We start from the raw sequence: 19,508 nt of genomic DNA, 5'->3' as shown, positions 1-19,508 counted from the left end.
TTACCTCCTTTAGGGTAAAGATCCCACTGATCTTAAGGGGCATGATGGCATATTCGGAAGGAGATGTTCCTTTAGGTATCCTGGTCCCAAGCCGTTTAGGGTTTTATAGGTCAAAACCAGCACCTTGAATTGGGCCCGAACTTCAACTGGAAGCCAGTGAAGTTGGTAGAGGACCAGCCTTATGTGAGAAAAATAGGCCGGTTCCTGTCAGCAGTCTGGCTGCTCTATTTTGTACCAGCTGAAGTATCCAGACCATTTTCAAGGGCAGCCCCACGTGGAGCGTGTTACAATAATCGAACAGGGAGGTTACCAGAGCATGAATCACCATTGCTAGGCAATGCTTGCTTTGGCTGTTCCATCAGCTGCATCCTTACTACTGCCACCTGGGTTTCCAGTGACAGTTCCAGGTCAAGGAGTACTCCCAAGCTGCAGACTCTGTCCTTTAGAGGGAATGCTACCTTGTCCAGGACAAGGTCAAAATCATTTACCTGAAACCTCGATCCACCCACAAACAGGACTTCCATCTTATCTGGACTGAGGCTCAGTTTACTGGCCCTCATCCAGCCCATCACCTCAGCCAGGCACCGGTTCAGTACAGCCACTGCCTCACCTGGAGTAGTTGTAAACAAGATGTAGAGCTGGGTGTCATCAGCATACTGGTGACTCCGCAGCCAAAACCTGATGACCTTTCCCAGTGGTTTCATGTAGATATTAAAGAGCATGGGGGACCAAATAGAGCCCTGCGGAACCCCATGGCAAAGCTGCCATGGCGCAGAACTATTGTCCCCCAGTACCACCTTCTGGAATCGGCTGGCCAGGTAGGGGCGGAACCACCACCAAGCAGAGCTTCCTACTCCTAACCTGGCCAGCCTATCCAGAAGGATACCATGGTCGATGATATTGAAAGCCACTGAGAGGTCTGGGAGAACCAACAGGGATGCACTCCCCCTGTCCCTCTCCTTGCATAGATCATCGTACAGGGCAACCAAGGCAGATTCAGTACCATAACCAGGTCTGAAGCCAGACTGAAATTGGTCCAGATAATCCATTTCCTCCAAGAGTGCTTGGAGATGTACCGCCACCACCCGCTCTAACACCTTGCCCAAAAATGGACTGTTGGCCACCGGTCAAAAGTTGGCAGCCACCTCTGGGTCCAGAAATGCCTTCTTCAGGATAGGCTGGACCACCACCACCTCCTTCAAGGGGGCAGGGATGCGGCCCTCCCTCAGTGAGGCATTGATAACCTCCTGGACCCAGGGACTAATCCCGTGACTGGCTGAAGTAGCCAAGAGGGGCAAGGATCAAGAAGGGAGGTGGTAGGACGTACCATTCCAAGCACCTTGTCTACATCATCAGGCAGCAGTAACTGAAACTCATCCAATAATGATGGACCAGACAGCACTCTGGACACTTCCCGTACTGGAACCATATCAACTGTGGAGTCCAGATCACGGCGAATCTGAGTGATTTTTTCCTTAAAGTGCTGGGCAAAGTCATCATAGTGGGCTGCCGAAGGTGCAACCACATCATTTCCTGGCCAGAGTGTGTCAGGCCTCGTACTTCTCGGAAAATCTCTGCTGGATGGCACTGTGAGGAAGCAATGGAAGCAGAGAACTGCTGCCCTCACCGCCACAGCACAATAGTGAGCATTTAAGTGTGTTCAGTCAGAATCATCCTGAGATTTCCTCCATCTGCGCTCTAATCGTTTCCCAGCCTGCTTCATCACCCGCAACTCAGGCATATACCATGGTGATGAATGGACTCTTACTAGGCAGGAGAGGACGCTTAGGAGTGATCGTGTCGATTGCCCTGGTCATCTCCAGAATCAACCAGGACATCAACAGGAGTGCCAGTTTTACCCGCTGGAAAATTCCCCAGAGCCCTCAGGAATCCATCTGGATCGATCCGGCTCAAGGGGTGGACCATCTTAATAGGGCCCACACCTTTCCAGAGGGAGAGATCAGCCCTCAGCTCAAACCTCACAAGGAAGTGGTCTGATCATGACAAAGATCAAATTTCTGACTTCCAGGCCACCCTCTTCCTGCCCTGTCAAGAAAACCAGGTCAAGTGTGTGACCTCTTTCATGGGTTGGGCCAGTGACATGTTGAGACAGCCCATGGCTGCCATGGAAGCCATGAAGTCCTGAGCCGCCCTGGGCAGAACTGCCTTGGCGTAGAGGTTCAAGTCCCCCAGGACCAACATTCTGGGGGTCCTTAACACCAGGTCTGAGACGATTTCTGTCAGCTCATCAAGGGAGTCTGCTGGGTAGGAGGGTGCATGGTACACCAGCAGAGTCCTTAATCTGTCTAGATCGCCCAACACCAGGCACCAACACTCAAGACCTGGTCTTGAAGGGACAGGAAGCCTTGGGAGGGAAATGGAGGCTTGGTAAACCAAGGCGACCCGCCCTCCGGACATGGTCGGTGTTGCACCAGATACCCAGGCAGGCATAATTGCATGAGGGAAACATCTTCGCCTTCTCCCCACCAGGTCTTGGTAATACATGCCAGGTCGGCCACCCCGTCTATGATCAAATCATGTGTGAGAGATGTTTTATTATGGACCAACCTGGTGTTCAACAGCAACATTGTCAGGCTGATATTGCTGCCAGGAACCTTCTAGTTGGGAGAATAACCAGAAGAGGGGACCTGTATCTAACATCAGCCCCTCCTTCTTCTATGCAGGCCTGTTAGACCCCCAATGCCATACCTTCCCCTGCCCACCACCACCCCAAAGGTGGCGCCCACCTGCTCCCCAGGTAAAACCATCCCAGATTAAAAACAAATAAAAACACAGATGCACCCCCCCCCAAAAAGGACCAGAACCTCTGGCCCAGCCCAGCCCCTCTCGGCCCCAAACAGCAATGCCTTTTGGCCACCAGCCCTGTCCGCAGCCAGCAAGAAAAGGGCTCCACTGCAGCTCACTACACACAATCTACTCGTGTCTGCCCTGCCCAACACAGCTGCCACCTGTGCAGAGAGGCAGGTGATCTTAGTTTCTGATCTCTACTTCCTCTTTGATCCTCTACTTTAGATGGGCACTTGAATATCAACCTCTTTTCCTGTTTGTTTTTCTGCACCAGCTTTAAAACAACATTTATGCACAAATCCAAATTGTGCCAGAATAAATTCATGGAAAGGGCATTCATCCAAGAGTAATAATTTGTTTAACGAGTGCAGATTTTGAGTATCCCAAGGCAACATTTGGGTGTGCGTGGCACAAAATACACTAATTATTTTAATTGGTATTCAAGATCATTAGCAAAAACAGATATGGAACCATAACTGATACATGGTAGTTTCTCTACAGTGGTAGGCTATCTATATACAAAATAACTTTTTCCATGTAGATTGTGCAACAATTGACTTGGGTGCAATGGCATACAGTTAACTAAGCCTAAGTTGGTATAAATGAAATAACTGCATATTTATCCCATTTGCAATGCCTCCATTTGTTTCCCTATCCTTTGTTTCCCCTCCAGGGATCCACTGATGACATATGAGAACATAAAACTGCCCCCAATTATAACAAATAGAGGAGAGGAAAAACCAAGCAGGCTGTGATTTTAAATACTGTAAATCTGTGCAATAACCGTTAAAATAGGATGTCTATCGTCAAACAAGTACCAGAGTGTCAGGTTATCTGGAATTTAGTTTTCAATCAATTGGGGTGTCTTGGGAAACCTACAAATTTATTCTATGACATGAGAGAACCCAAACTGTCTGCAGAGAAGGTCACATGCTCTGCATTATCAGAGACAAGTAACAGTAAAACTTTGAAGTGCCCAAGGAACAAGTGTAGAGCATTTCCTTACCAATAGGATCTGTCTTCTCAGAAGTAGGCTCCTTCTTGCCATGAGCAGAGAAAGAACTGTCTGTCTCTTCCAGAGCCTCAGTTGATCCTCCAGGAGGAGAAAACCCAGCAGCATTGTCAATACAAGTTCCCATTAATTCTTTGTTATCCAAGTCAACATTCACAGGCACACTACACAAGACAGGCAAAGGAAACAAGGTTTCAGACACAAATTCAAAGCAACTGTTTTTGTTATGCATGACCATGGCCCTAAGGATACTCCTACCCAACATTTCAAAAGAATATTAGATGTGTATGGATTGAGCTGAGGTGATGTTCCTAAGTCACACAGATGTTTCTTTGGGTATCTAGAATAAACAACTGTGTAGAAACAATTTCTGCATTTACATATGATTTGGCTAAATTTCATATAAAAGACTTTTTGATCAAAGCCACTACTGCCTTGTAGACCAGTACACCTTATACTGCAGCTTTTCTTGTTATGGGTATATCATTGCTTCTGGCAATGAAATGTAAAAGTGTGAACAACAGATACACATCCTTACATACCCACATGCACAAACGGGGAACAATGAAATGGCAGGGCTTGCTATGTGTAAAGGGGCATTTATAGAGCTAGGCTAGTCTTCCACATCTTGCATGGTTGCTGTAAAAAACACCCAACAGAGAGACAGATCATTTTGAATTCTTGTTGGAATTCTGCTAGATTGAGTCCCATTAGAAATCACTGTGCGCTGGGGAAAAAAATGTCAAGTTTCCACTGAAACATCTAAGAAGTCTATCAAAAACTTTTAGCATAAGAAATAATTATGCTTGCCTTGCTTACCAGCCTGTCCCTGAGTTTGTGGATGCTGTTTTTAGGTGCCAGATCAGTAAAGAGCACAATAATCCATGCTCAAATAGCAGATGAGGCAGCTGATCTGGCATGTATGACTGACACCCAGTTATGCCCAGTGGAATGCTTGTACAGACTCAAGGCAAGCTTCTGGACTGGTGGGGAGTGGTTGCCACCATCTATAGGAATTCTCTCTTTCCAGGTGTCCTGTGCACTTGAGTAGTGGTTTGAAGTATTTGCATCTTGCACTGGGCCAGTGGGACATACTAGGGATTCTGTATGTGTAACCCATCAGTGTCCCTACTTGAGCGGACAGAAGCAGTCTTAGCTATGATGCTGGGGTTTCCAGGCTGCTGCTTCTGGGAAACTTCAACATTCATGCCAAGGGATCTTGTCTAGGGCAGCTCAGGATTTCATGGTCTCTATGACAACTATGGGACTGTCCCTATATGTCATTGACACATATAGCAGGGCACACTCTGGACATTTTCAAGTGTACATAAGGATAGTGTTCTGAAGGTGAAAGTATTTGATTCAGTGTCTTTGTCATAGCCAAATCACTCCCACTGATAGACTGACAGTGGCATTTTCCATCTGCAAGGATTGGGGACCCGTCATGCCAATTTGCCCTCAGAGGCTAATGGATCTGGATGCTTTCCAGAGGTCTCTGGGTGGGAGTTCCAGTTGATATGGCGGGCACTCCTGTGAAAGTCTTGGTCAAGCTGTGGAACACAGAGATGATCTGGGTGGTTAACGCAGTTGCTCCTAGCCACACTCTGTTAGAGTTCCTACCGCTCCATGGTATACCCCAGGGGTGAGCATGCTGAAACACAGGAAACTGTTTAAAGTGCAGAAGGAGAAAAACTTGTAATGGGTGCAACCAACTCTGGTATGTGCCTTCCATCTGGAATACTTAGGAGCAGTAAATGCGGCAAAGCAACATCTCACTCCTATTCAGTCTTCTATTTGTTGTCCAGTGCAGCTTCTCAGGGAAGTCCAAAGCCTATTACATGTTGGCCCCAAGGATATCCTGGATCCATCTGAGGCCTGCTATATTATATTTGCTTGGTACTTCTAGAATTACTTGCATTCACCAGGACTTAGGTATGGCAGTTCAATCTGCTGAGATACCCAGAGCACAGCCTGATCTAATTTTATTGGATGAGCTTTAGTTGGTGCAGTTTGAAGATGTTGACAAAGTGCTTGGAGAGATCCTTCCAACCACTTCCACACCTTTGGTCTTATACAAAGATCTTATGTTCTAAAAAGAAAATGCCTAAAGGGGCAGGAGAAGAATTAATAGCACTGGGAGTGGGGTTTATACCCTTGAGACATGTAGGTCCACCCTCATTTTGAGTTTAAACTCCACATTTCATGAAAACACAGCAATTGGGATGCCTAGCAACTACTAATATGGAAAAGTTCCAAGAAAAGATGACATTCTCATCTATGTTACTCATGGAATCCTACATGGCTTTTATAGAAGAGAATTTGTGTGAAGAAAAGTGAGGTGCATAAACCCCACTCCAAGTGTTGTTGATTCTTCCTCTGTCCCTTTAGGTTTTTCTTTTAGCTTTGTTATAACAGACCAAAGGCCCATTTAATCCACCATTCCATTCTCAGAGTTGCCAGCCTATGGAATGCCCACAAGGAAGGTAAGAATTCAAACAATATCCTCCTACACATGTTCCCCAGCAACTGGCGTTTAAGAAGCATACTGTCTCTGGTAATAGAGGAAATACAGTCAAAATGACTAACAGACATTGATAACCTAAGCTTCTAGAACTTTGTTTAATCCCCTTTCTATGGTGGTAGTAACACTACATCTTGAGGGGGAAACCGCCATAGTACATTCAGCTCCATTGGATGAACCCAGGATCTAGTTTCAGGACATGAAAAAAAATCTATACTATTTTGCCATACCATGTATTACTTTTATGTATATTATTTATCCCCTTAGTCATGTTTACTTTAAGTTAAAGAGTCCCAAATGTACAACCTCATGTCATAGGCTTATTCCACCTTTTGATGATTTTAGTTCATGGTTCCAGTGCTAGCACCAATGACATACCACCAGCATTAATTCTTATGTGACATACATCAGCCTTCCCCAACCTGGTGCCCTTCAGAGGTATTTTGACTGCAACTCCCAAAATTCCCATCCAGCAAGACCACTGACTGGGAATTGTGGGTGTTGCAGTCCAAACACATCTGGAAAGCACAAGATTGGAGAAGGTTGACATAAACAATGTAATGGGGACAAACCATGATTTGCTGCCAAAATTTGGCAGCATGGTAAAACTGGACACCTTTTCTTCAAACCAAGGTTTGTGTATGAACTGAGACAACACTAGATACTACTCAGTGAGTTAATTATTCTGGAAACTACCATTGCTAACAAGTTTTTCCTTTAGGCATCTAGGGCTTCAGCTGTCCATTTTCTATAAATAATCTTAAAAAGCATGAAAATCTAATTCACATCTGTTCACCTGACCTACAGTCTTTAGTCATTTATATTTTGATTATTAATGTCATGATCCTCTAATTTCTATTCCATGTTACTATATACCTATCCACAGCCAACAAGATCTAAATGGGGAAGATGACTATAATTTGCAAGATTTTTAAAGGGACTTAAATTTTCCATAAACATATTCAAATTGTACAAAAATATTTTTCTGTTCTTTTTAATCTTTCAATTATGCTTTAAAGAAACTTGCTTATTCCAATGTTTTGTCTATTATCCAAGGGAAGTGTTGCTTTACAGTTCTTAATATAACTTAACTATTCTTTCTTAGCCTTTTTGGATAAGATATTTATAATGAGATCACACTCCTCTCATATTTGACATGTTCATACCCTGTATGAAATATTTAAGGTTGCAAAAATCTGAACTAATTTCTTGGATAATTTACATATTAGAAAACCTTCACAAGCCCTCCCAGCAGTGATGTGAGAAAGAAAATTTTCCAAATTGGAAAATTTTTAATGCTGTGTTTTCTAATCCTATGCATACATTTTATACCTTGTATGTCTGTATTTATCCATAACTGTCTGTGCTGTTGCACTGTATTTAATCATGTTAGATGGGCTAAATATAAAACATGAATTTCCATTATTCTTTTAAGGCAAAGACTGACAAACCCTACTGCTCAGATGCCCATGAAGAACTGAAAAATAAGGTAAGACAGCTCCTTCCTATGCACAATGCAGTTGGCTCAAGCCTGGGTTATACCAGAATTATACATAGTGGATTTGCCCTACTATTCCTAACTTTTTCAAAATAGCAAACTGAAGGAGCATAAAGCTGAAACTAAGATTGTGATTACTGTTTCAGTTTCCTCACAGAAGTGCCTCATTTCTTCTCATCGACAAGGGAGTTAGAAGTGTTTGCATAAGGTTTGCGAGTCATCCAGTGTTTCTGGTTATGTTGCACTACATTATTATGCCAAAATACAAGATGACTAGCATGTGGCATAACTACAGTTAAAACAGTGAAGGAAGATAAACAGTTGGTAAATCGTCAACAGGAGTATGCTAACAATACAATAACATTTAACAGCATGTAGAAACTGCACTGAAAAAAAAAAAATACAAGCCACCCACAGAAAGCTGGGGGGGTAGAATTATTCAGAATACTGGAAAATTATATGGAAAATTTTCCTGTTGGGCTTTTTGCAGAAAAAAGCTTTTCATACTAGCCTGTATGCTCCCCTCACACACACCATTTTCACACATGACCTACAAGCACTCCAAGGGCAGAAAAGGTCATATGAAATCAATACACGCTTGTGCATCAAATAAAGATGATTAAAAAGCATTCCTAGTTATGCTACCACTTGGACATGAAGGGGATGTAGGAACAACTCTAAGCTGTAAATCCAATCTTTTAGAAGAAGCTGAACACTTTACTCCCAAATTATTGGAATCACCAATCAATAATCCATGTGGTTTGATTTAAACTTTAGCTTACTTGTTCTGATCCGCTCTTGTCCCAATACTAAAGCTCCACCATTCTGAGACCAAAAGACGGAAACGGAAACACACACACACACACACACACACACACACACATCCAGAGAGAGAGAGAGAGAGAGAGACAGAGACAGAGACACAGAGAGCGAGAGAGAGACAGAGAGAGCGCATGCGCACCAGCCAAATATTACCAGCGTACAGATGACATGCCAACCAACCCTAATGTGCAGGTAAATTCTCCAGTTTCACATAGAAAACAAAAAGCATGGGAAACAAATTGGATCCTTGCAATACCACATTGGTATGCAACAGTGGTGCAGCTCCTCACCCTATCAGATGAAACACCTCCCCAATCCACCCGCCAGAATCCCATTTTGGCAAGATGGCCCAGAAGATGCTATAAAGTAATGAGGGAAAATTTATTCTGAAGCCATTTTAGCATTTATTGTTCTTATATTATTCTTAACTTATTCTCGCTGCTATTTGCATAAATTTTGGCCTGGTATTGATCTGTGACTGCAATACAAAATTCAACTGGTATCAAATGTCAGAGAAGTTTTGGGATTGTGTTTCTTACTCTTATCTTCTAAGAAAGAATGTCCATCATGAACAGCTAGGTGGTTTCAGTGCTAGATCAGAAGCCAAACTGGACAGAATCCAAATGACCAGATGCTTCCAAGAACATTCTAATAAGCTTAAACACTTTCCTCAAATACAGTAAGTTTGATAATGTTCAGATCATTAAGAGAAAGTGTTGGCAGTTTCTGCAAAGGATGCATTTCAGCTTTCTTATGATGACAGTCCTGTCTCTAGAAATGGACAAATACAATTATCAGCATCATGCCCCTTCAAACATCCTTGGATGGAGCAGAACAGACACTTGTAAATTAGGAGAGATGCTCTATGCAGCTCTATTTCCAAGTTGTCATAGTTACAACTTTTTAATTTACAAAAAGATGTGTTGGGAAAACCCACAATCTCTTGGCAATACCTTTATGGCACAAACAAAAATGTCACAAAATAGGGAAGAAGCTTTCACTTTCTGCAGAACTTGAGAGCAGGTTGAATGTTTAGCAAGTGGGTGGGGCTGGGGGAATTGGCTTAGTGGTAAAATCCTTAAGATAGAATATAGGAAAAAGTGAAAGATTTCATTTCACTGAAGTTACAACTTAGATTTCAAATTACAACAAGGGATTCCAGGACAAAGAAACAGAAAGACAGATATTGCATTTGTAAAATTATAAAATCTAATGGTTACCTGTCTGCTTCCCCCACTCCAAGGGCAGATCTCTTTCTTTGCCCCCAGAAGGGGAATCATAAAAATCCCATAACCCCTGGGATACTCTCCTGGGAATCACAGGATTGTAGCCTAAGTAACTAGATTGTATGGCGGTGGATTCTTTCTTAGTCTAAAGAGAAAATAATATGGGGATGACCTTATCTCCCCCTGGCAAGGAGGTCCTCTTTTTTAAAAAATGGTGCCATTTTCCTTCAGAAGAACTTAACACATAAACTAAGTTATAGATTGTATGACTCCATTCTCTGTTCTCTATATAGAAAGGACACAAATTCTCATTTTGCAGCAGATATAATGCTTGAGAAGAAGACAACTGGTCCCACAATGATACATCACAGAACCTGAGATGGTTACAGCGATAAGAATAAAGCAAATTTTCATGCCATACTTATGAAAACACTAAACACATTTTTGCATTCAAGCAAAGCATCTCAAAAAGACATCCTCAGACAGCCTACTTGACATTCCTTCATATTCCTCAGAAGTATTTTATTTTTATATAAAAAGCATAATTCTAGTTCATTTCCAACAGACATGTTATTAAAATTGTAGAACTAAACGAACAAGCATTCACCTGGTAGTAGCCATCTCCTCTGTTTTTCAAAACATATATAAAATAGTTATATGTTATGAATAATTGAACCTAAAGTCAGTGCTGGTTTACTTAATACTTACAGAACAAAGTATAGTTTTTGTGGGTTGAAAGTACAGCTTTATTGCAGCTAATGAAACCATTCAGACCATTTTCCCCCATTAAGAAAAACTTCTAGCTATTATCTTTGCACCTTAACATCACTGGCAACAAGAGATCTGTTTAAAATGTAGTAAGCTGTTTTTTCATATTCAGGTACTTCAGCACATGGGCTAATTCCTTACAGACCATGCCCTTCCACACATTAATATTCCAAAGTGACACAGAGAATAATCAAGGCTTCCTCAAGATCACAACTCCTACAGGTCAGTCACAGCAGTTTGGACACCAGAACCAAGAGCCCGTTTGTACATTCCTGCATTCTTCACATTGCGTTCATGGACAAAGTCACTGTAGTGTCTATCCACTGAGTGGGCCGAGGGCTGGGACCACGCGTTCCATGCACTTCCACCAGGTTGACAGCAGTCACCAGCATCATGGGGCCTGGATTGGTTTGGGAATGGGATGGGGTACAGTTAGTATCTAGTTATGAATGAAGGGAGAGAATGGAAGAAGGAAGAGGCAGACTAGCAAGAATTGTTCGATAGCAAGCACAATGAAACTGACTCTGTAGTAATAAATCCTTCACTGCTACTATCAGGTTGCCCTGGTCAGAGTTATCTGTGCAGTACTTACGTTGAATACTCTGCTTTTTCATACAATACTACTAATGAAATAAACCAGTGGAATTAAAGAAAGAACAGATGCCTGTTTACCTCCATGGCATAGCATCCCCCCACCCGCCCCCAGCCTTACTATAGTGTTAAAGCCCATTTCTCTTATCTATAAACAAGGCGCAACAGACTTGCAGTCCAAAAGCACAGCCCTTCTTTGAGCAAAGCACCACTTAGGTACAGCAGCATTAAAGGATTTAAATGACATGGTTAAAAGCTTAGGGCAAAGAGACTTACTAAGAGGACAATTCTGACATACCAAAAAATACAGGCAAAGAAAACAAAGGTGAAGCAGCTCACCATAAAGGCTATGACTAAATGCAGTGAAGAACATGATGAAGAGTATTACATGCAGATAGGTTATTTAGATTCCAATGGTCTGGATCCTGCCTGCTTGATACTGTTATGAGTACTTCACTGGGATTAGTTCCATCTTAGGAGCTTGCATGATCAATTTAATGTATGTGTGTGTATGATTTCATTTCCAGAATCCTGTCAGTTGTATTGAGTAGACTTTTTCTTCCCAGGAGACTCAGTGGCAATGGGAAGAACTTGTTGCCCCCTGGCATAAGTAAGGTTGCTCAACTTTAATGCATGAAGCTGTGCAGGATTTACCCAAATCTTGCTTCAGGCACAAACTTGAAGGTATAATCTTGTGGTGACAGACTAGTTAGAAAAGAGGGTGACTACAAGCTCTTCTACAGCTGCAATCTCCTCCTCTTCTTTCTTGCTACCTAACGCCTACATGAGTTGAATGGCTTAGGTGGATTTGCTCTCTACTAGTGGTATCTAGGATACTCTTAAAGTTATGTTATGAGAGGTTCTCAAAACCAGGTGACATATGTATGTAGTGGGTCCTTTAATGACATCAAATGCACAAAAAGTATGCTTTAGAATTACGCTGTTTTGAATTCTGTGTGATCAAATTAATTGCAGTAGCACAATAATGAATTTGAACCTCTGTGCCCATTATCTCATCACTTGGTTCTATAAAAGTATAGATGTTAAGAGTGTTGAGAGGAAGCAAGGAGGCCCATTTTGGGTGGCAGCAAGACAGAACTATCATGCCTGTATTTTGAGTAGAGTACAGTTGTTAGGCTTCTACACGACACTATTCAATTCAATCAGACCACTTAGTTAAAAAGAAAAAAACCCTTGGGGTGTGGCAAAATGAGAGTAACACTTTAGATCTCAGACACTGACCAGATTTATGCAATCAAAATAAGTTTGACTTATAAACAAGCGAGTCAACCACATGCAAGACACAATTTCCATAATCATTGCCAAGAGGTTTCTTTTCATGTCATCTAATCTCAGACAACATTATGGAAATCATGCCCAGCACAAACCCAGCACATGCCATGATTTAAAAAGCTGTAAAGGTTTATTTTGATGGTATAAACCAGTCCAGTCAGTTTCAGTCATACCTCCTATGACTACTTTTGGATCAGAGACAGCACTTGAGTTCCTCAGCAAGAAGGATGTGAGTTCTGTTAGTCTCAAGCACTATTTTCAGCAGTAACATACAATAACTGGAAACAAAATAGTGCTACTTCTTTCCATATATACCTGAATGGAAATTTCTTAAGTAATTTTTGATAATGCAGTCTTTGGCTGAGGGCAGGTGGGCATGTGTGTAGCTACATGTGGAATCCAATCCTATGTAATGGAAAAACCACATAGCAATGCCTCCGATTAGCAGAGACCTGTTTGAGTTAGGGTGTCATGATTGTCCAATGTGAACTGAGAAGCCTCTCCTAACTGAATCATCCGAGAAATGCTCATATATCAGATTTTTCATTTAAAGAAATAATAAGAGTATTCCATCTGTTCTCATGTACCACCAATTAATTGCACTAAACTGCACCATAGTGTACAAGCAGGCAGCATCTTAACTAGAATATGTGCATTAAAATAACAAAAAAAAAAAAAATTAAAAGGCATGCAGGATGCATGTCAGTATCTAAAAGTAGCCTTCTTTAGAAACAACTTTAATTCACCCATTTTATTTATATTAAGCAGTTGGAGTCAAGAAAAGTTTATTTTATGAAAGTTGTTGAAACTGGATGGTGGCAAAACTGTGGAAGAAACTGTTCTCAAGCTGCCATCAAAGCCTTTCAACATTTTTATTTATTTTTATTTATTAAAATATTTCTATGCCGCCCCATTCGCCGAAGCCTCGGGGCGGCTCACAACATAAAATTAAAATACAAGAAATAACAATATAAAATAAGTCGCCCTGGCGACTTATTGTCCACTTGGATCGAATACAATCAATGTCAGAGTTCCATAATTGCCATATGAATTGCGTGCTTGAGCATGATACTGAATCTATAATATTTAGGAATAAAAAATATATAATATTGTAGATAATGCTAGGATAATGGAACCTTTCCACCAGTGGCCAGTAATACTTTCCTCTTCTATTTGGCTACCCCTGAACACTAAAATCATCTACAGTCAATACAATTTCTTTGTATGACTCACACTGGTTTGACAGCAGCTGATGCCGTCTTGTGAACAGGAATTAAGCTTAGAAAACCTGGTAACATTAGCTGCAACATTAACTTTGCAGTCTATACAAAGTATCCTTTTCTTTGCAATAAGAAAAGAATGGCAGAAAACAATTTTCGTCTGTAAAATTTCCAGTGAAAACTCCGAGAACTCTGGGAATGGTGCTGCATGGCACACTCTTTTGGATGGCACTGGTGATACAAATGCTGAACATTCACAGAAGCATTAAAAATCTAAAGTAATAATGGATAGGAATTAATAATAATAATAGAAATAATAATTACTATTACATTTTTATACTCCCCATAGCTGAAGCTTTCTTTCCATACATGCAAAAAACCATTGCTCAAATTATGTACTTAATTAAAAAGCTTAATGCAGTAGAGTGCTTACAATTTTGCACTCATGTAAAGTTTCTCTAAAGAAGGCTGATGAAAGAGTGACAGGAACAAGACCAAGCCATGGGAACAAACCAATTAAAAGGGATAAGAGGTTGATGCAGGAAAGCCCCCATCGGCAGCACTGAGACATTCAAGTCGCTCTCCTCCAAGCAGACACACATTCCATCAATGCATCCAAGCTTAATCCCATTCCAAACTTCATACTGAATGCAACACACTCGATTGACCACACAGCTCCAAACAAGTCTTTACTGCTTCTATGCCTCCCTCCCAAAGAGAAGGGCAGGAGACAATGTTAAGATTCACACATACCCTATAAGGAAGGAAAAGGCAACCTGGTACCTTTCTGATGCTTTGGATTACTAATCTCATAATCCCTGACCACAGGCCATGCTGTCTGGGCCTTATGGGAGTTGCAGTCCAAAACATCTGAAGGGCCGTAGGTTGCTTACTCCTGCTATTCAGAATTAAAAAACGAATATATGCTGCTTTGATTTGATGAACTAATCAATTTAATGACATAGTACAAGGAAATATGTACTTCTCCCTACCAAATTACTGGAGAATTATTTCTCATATACCTTACTTCATACATTAGCTTCCTGTTGCAGTCAAACTTAGGTAAGAAGTTTGAACACATGATCCATCTTTGTCCTTGTGTCCAGTGCCAACAGGCATAACACACGTGTGTGTGTGTGTGGGGGGGGGGGGGAGAGAGAGAGAGACAGAGAGAGAGAGAGACAGAGAGAGAGAGAGACAGAGAGAGAGAGAGACAGAGAGAGAGAGAGAGAGATTGTCACATTTACAAGTCTATTATAGTAACAACAGCTATAGGTGCAGCTCATGGCTGGAAAGGTAACAACAGCAGTGTTGTTATACATACAGTGGTGATGCAACAAGAATTATGTGGAGAAAAAGGATGCCCTGCATTATCAGACACACCCCCTGTTGCTTGCAGTTTTTTCAACACAGCAGCACTTTGAGAAAGAGACAGTTGTACTTGTAATGGTACATGCTTAAAACTTCCAAGTTATGCTAATGCAGGGAAGTGTCATATGTAAAACAACTTTGGGAGAAGGTAATATATACTTTTAGTTGAAATTGTACAGGGTAGAAAATGGTTCCCTTGGGAGGAAAAGAGGAGCAAACTGAAGTCCTCTAGATTCAACAACTCACACACAATTACAGATGTGGCTATAAACCACATTGGTTATTTTCTTGGGAGCAGCATCAGCTTGCGGTTACTCCTTGGCAATATGTTGCCAGGATACATAAGCACAATCAGAGCTGTTTGGAGCTGAAGTCTACAGAATACACGCGAAGATGTTACCAAAAAGCAGGTGCACAGCAGTTATACTGAGCTTCAACAAGACAAGCCATCATACGGATAAGGCAAAAAAGGATAAATAGAATTTAAAAATAAATACCACCACCTTACAACCACCACCAGTGGGGAAGGAAGAAACTGACTGATCAACCAAGGTGCTCAGAGGAAAAACCTCCAATTTCAGACACTATATACGTTAAGGGCAAAAAGAAAAGAGAAAGCATGTTTTTGATTATGTTTTTGATTGCTGCAGGAAAACAGTTTCAAGACATAGAGCTAATGTCCAGAGCATTTTGAAGTCAATAGTTATAATTAGCTAGATTTGCATAAGGCACATTCACTTGAATTAACAACAAGCAACACACATTATTGATATTTGTAATATAACGGCAAGTGGAATACAAGCAAAATAAATCAGATACTGATTTCACTGAAAGGAGGGAACAGCTTAAGGTAAGAGCTTTAAGTCTATTGCATCCTATTGATACAGTTCTTCAAAATGTCTGAGACAATGCAAATTCTTGGCTAAAATTATATGGTCTCCTTTTAAGTTAAAAAAAAAAACCAAACAAACCAGTACTCTTGAGACAGATCAAGGCTCCAGAAGCAACATAATATGGTCTTACCTTGATGGAAAGCCAGAGCCTGGATCACCAAGAGAAGGTAATAATTTAAATAAAATTCCTATCTGCAACATTTCCATTCCTGTAAGCAAGATCCTCTTGATCACCATAGGAATCCATGCAGTTGAAAAGCTATGCAGTTTTACATAGGTGCTGCAGAGCAACACTCAGACTACAAATAATTAAGTAAAAAAGTACCATGGCTAAGTTCAAAACATTGTATTAGACTGCTTAAAAATGACAAAAAACTAGGTTTTCTCCTTCCAAAGACACAAATATAAACAGTGTATCTAAAATCTGTGAAAAATAAATTTGAAAAGACTAGTAATAGCTCCTCTTTGCCAAAGTGAGATCAGAGTAACGCACCATTTCTTGTTTTGCAGGCTAGTTCCAGGACTCCTTGGGAGATTTTCTATTTCAACTAAGACTGGACCAGAAGGAACTGCCGTTATTGGGGGCAGGGCTGTCATAGTACTCCAGTTCTTGGAAGACAAAATGCAAAAGCAAACATGTTTGAGTTAACATAGAGTACTGCATATGAAAGACTTCAGTATTTGCTCATGAAATCAAGACAATTCATCTCTCTCATGTGGCAGTGAGATGTTCGGTATCTCAAAGCAGGCGCTATCTGATACTTGCTGAAGATCTCAAGTGCAAGTGTTCTATGGCACCTAATCTAGGGTCATGGAAAGCTGCTAACAACAACTTTGCTTGGAGGATTTAGCTCACAATTTCTGGAAACTTTGGCTTGTAAATCTTCATTTTAACTTAAATCCTCAAAGGCAAGTTTATCAAATGCCACTTAGGAGCTATAAGATACGGAAGGCATAACACAAGGCAAGATCATTGTTTGCTAAATAAGCAGATTAGAGATACTTACTTGCTGTGATCCATTATTTTGGCTGAAAATATTATTTGGAAGGCTGAAAAAAATCAACACTTTAGAGTTATTCTCTCAAAGACTGACCTGCTGAAAATATGTATTTGCCGCATGAGTACACAACCATGATAGCAATAATTCCTTCAGTGTCAAAAATTTTTACCTTTGACATGCTAGCTGGAGGAAGATAGTATAAGGTGTATTTTTTTGGGAAAGCATACTGCTATATACTCCATAGTATAGGAAGATGCACAGGTAACTTCATTCTCTGTGCCCTGCCCGGCCACCCTTTCCCACCTGAGTTTGTCTCTGTAAATCATTGCATCTGAATAATAATTTTAATAATATTTTATTTTCATTAGTACTCAAAGTCTCAGAAGACTACAAAGACTAGATTTTCCTCATTTTCACTTAAATTTCAGAATTCTGAAATAATGCAGTATAAATTAATGTAGGATGAAAAACTGCACTATATGAAATCCACATCAGAGTTTCCTTATAACCCCATATGGGAATATAGATAAATCTTCCAAACATTCCTCTTCTGGAATAATTCCAGAAACAATCCCTCTCAGAGATAAGGTTTAAATTGAGAATAAGAATGACATTAAATAGATAATTGTCTTACCTAGTTTCTTCCGGTTTAGTAGTGTTTGCTGCAATAAAACACCGTAAAAATTATCACTTGTCCAACACGCCAATTGCATAGAGCCCTTTCTCTCATAAGTGCAGTAAACCATAGGTTAATTAACCTACAACTGGCTGTAGTGGGTTAATTACATCATATATCAACTACACCATACAATTTCCAGTTGAACTGCTCAGATATTATCTAGTGTCACCCTAACCTGACTTCTCTGGATTAACAGTGGATTGAACAACCCCCAGTTAACAAACCACCTTCACAGAAGAACTAATCAGCACACAGAATTGAAAAAACCTGCACTGATTTTTTTTTAGAGATAAAGATATGGCACAAAATGTTATGACAAACTTGTAAACACCTGGCATGTGGGTGATGATTTGTAAAATGATATGCGCATTGGATGTTGTAGTGGATGGGAGAAGAATGACAAGGAAGTTATTAAGGTTTAACATATAGCATATTGAACTTTACCAGTGTCTAAAAGCCTAGATAGTTATTTTAGAGCTATGAAAGGGACTTATGGTCTTGTGTTAGTTAGGAAGAGTACCAATTTCAAGCAGCTGTGAAACTGCTTTCGCCAAGTATATTCCTTTGGTAAGAGCTGTGAGAACTGAAATGATATGCTTCACTGAAGCAGCTTCATCATTCCCATCTCCTGAGAAGCTGGTTAGAGCTGGTGTGTTTACTGACAGCTTCTGCAGTGGTGAAGAGATTAACCTCATAAAATCCATGGTAAGAAGTATTGCCTTTTGATTTCAGCTTGGGAAGTGGAACTGAAACATCTCTCCCTCAAGCAACTTTGGAGACCCACAGAGTGTCTGTTAGCCTATTCAGGGAATTAACATATCCACGGATAAGGAGTGTATACACTTTTTTCTTGTTTGACAGACATGGTTTCATTTCTTCCCAAGTATCCATCAATCTAAAGTGAGGCACCTTTGCTGGACCAGACTTCTGGCGTTAAGTCATCTAACCTATCACATTTCATGGGCACTGCCTCTGCATACAATGGGTAAGTCTGTGGAAATGGGGTGAAAAGGGTCAGTGTAATCTTCCCATTAACCAAACCCAAGTTAGCCATACTGGTCATGATCCTACAAGCCACAACATTAATTCCATCAAACCAAGGGAGACAGATTAGTTTTTCTCAAACATCAGACCTCCCTACATATCACACTGCCCTTTGTTTTGGAAGCATTCTTTATTCTCAAAACCAGTTTAAGGTATGGTATGGGGATAAGATGTTTTTAAAAATTACATTCTATTAAGCTAGTCAACTGTGAGCCAAAGAAACATTTTGAATCAAATGCATTAACAGTGTCTACAAATGAGTCAGGTACCTCTCATTTGCAGTGTCCTCCTTGAATAGCGCTTGCTGGGCCTTCTTTCAAATGATGCTGACCTTCTGGCTTTGTTGGTCTTTGTTGTTTGGTATTCTGTTTTCCCACTAAATTGAAGAGAGGTGCACGAAGTTTAGTAAGAACTAAAGAGAACAGTAATGTGCTGAAATGGCTCTTCTAAGTATGTTAAATGGGATCCAGATTTAACTGTGTGCCACTGGCCTGGTGGAAGGAAATCTCATCACCCCCTGAACCTTCAGTAACCCTTGAACCAACACTACACAGAGGGTTTTGAGAACTCTATGAATGGAACAGGTTGCTGTGTGGGGGAGTGATACGGAAAGAGGGCATCACAAAAACTTGAGTGGTAGCCCCTTCTCTGAGAAAAACTTCACTCGTGGAAAGTGCCTTTGCCCAGTTTTCAGGGATTCCTTTGTTCTTTCAATACCATTGTTTACTCCATTCATCAAGGTTCCCAATCCTTTGTGTAGC

At 40.9% G+C, this 19,508-nt stretch overlaps 1 protein-coding gene across 10 annotated transcripts in view; it reads right to left on the bottom strand.

Annotated features, from left to right (window-relative positions):
• Positions 1-19,508, bottom strand: part of EPB41L5 (erythrocyte membrane protein band 4.1 like 5) — an 86,947-nt gene that overhangs the window by 21,678 nt on the left and 45,761 nt on the right. For 6 of the 10 annotated variants that reach the window (XM_044437972.1, XM_044437975.1, XM_044437974.1 and 3 more), the window contains 5 exons: positions 19,017-19,123; positions 17,659-17,686; positions 17,031-17,073; positions 16,517-16,632; positions 3,815-3,984 (listed from right to left, as the gene is read on the bottom strand). In XM_044437972.1, coding sequence (XP_044293907.1) covers positions 3,815-3,984; positions 16,517-16,632; positions 17,031-17,073; positions 17,659-17,686; positions 19,017-19,123 — 464 coding nt within the window. Of the gene's footprint in view, positions 1-3,814; positions 3,985-10,195; positions 11,056-14,960; positions 16,233-16,516; positions 16,633-17,030; positions 17,074-17,658; positions 17,687-19,016; positions 19,124-19,508 lie in introns of those variants that run through there. The other 4 variants (XR_006415492.1, XR_006415493.1, XM_044437977.1 and 1 more) reach the window with 4 other exon arrangements.

This window comes from Varanus komodoensis, unplaced genomic scaffold (assembly GCF_004798865.1).
Source record: "Varanus komodoensis strain SLA01 unplaced genomic scaffold, ASM479886v1 scaffold32, whole genome shotgun sequence".
Taxonomy (NCBI): domain Eukaryota; kingdom Metazoa; phylum Chordata; class Lepidosauria; order Squamata; family Varanidae; genus Varanus; species Varanus komodoensis.
This window is presented reverse-complemented; position numbering and strand designations above follow the sequence as displayed.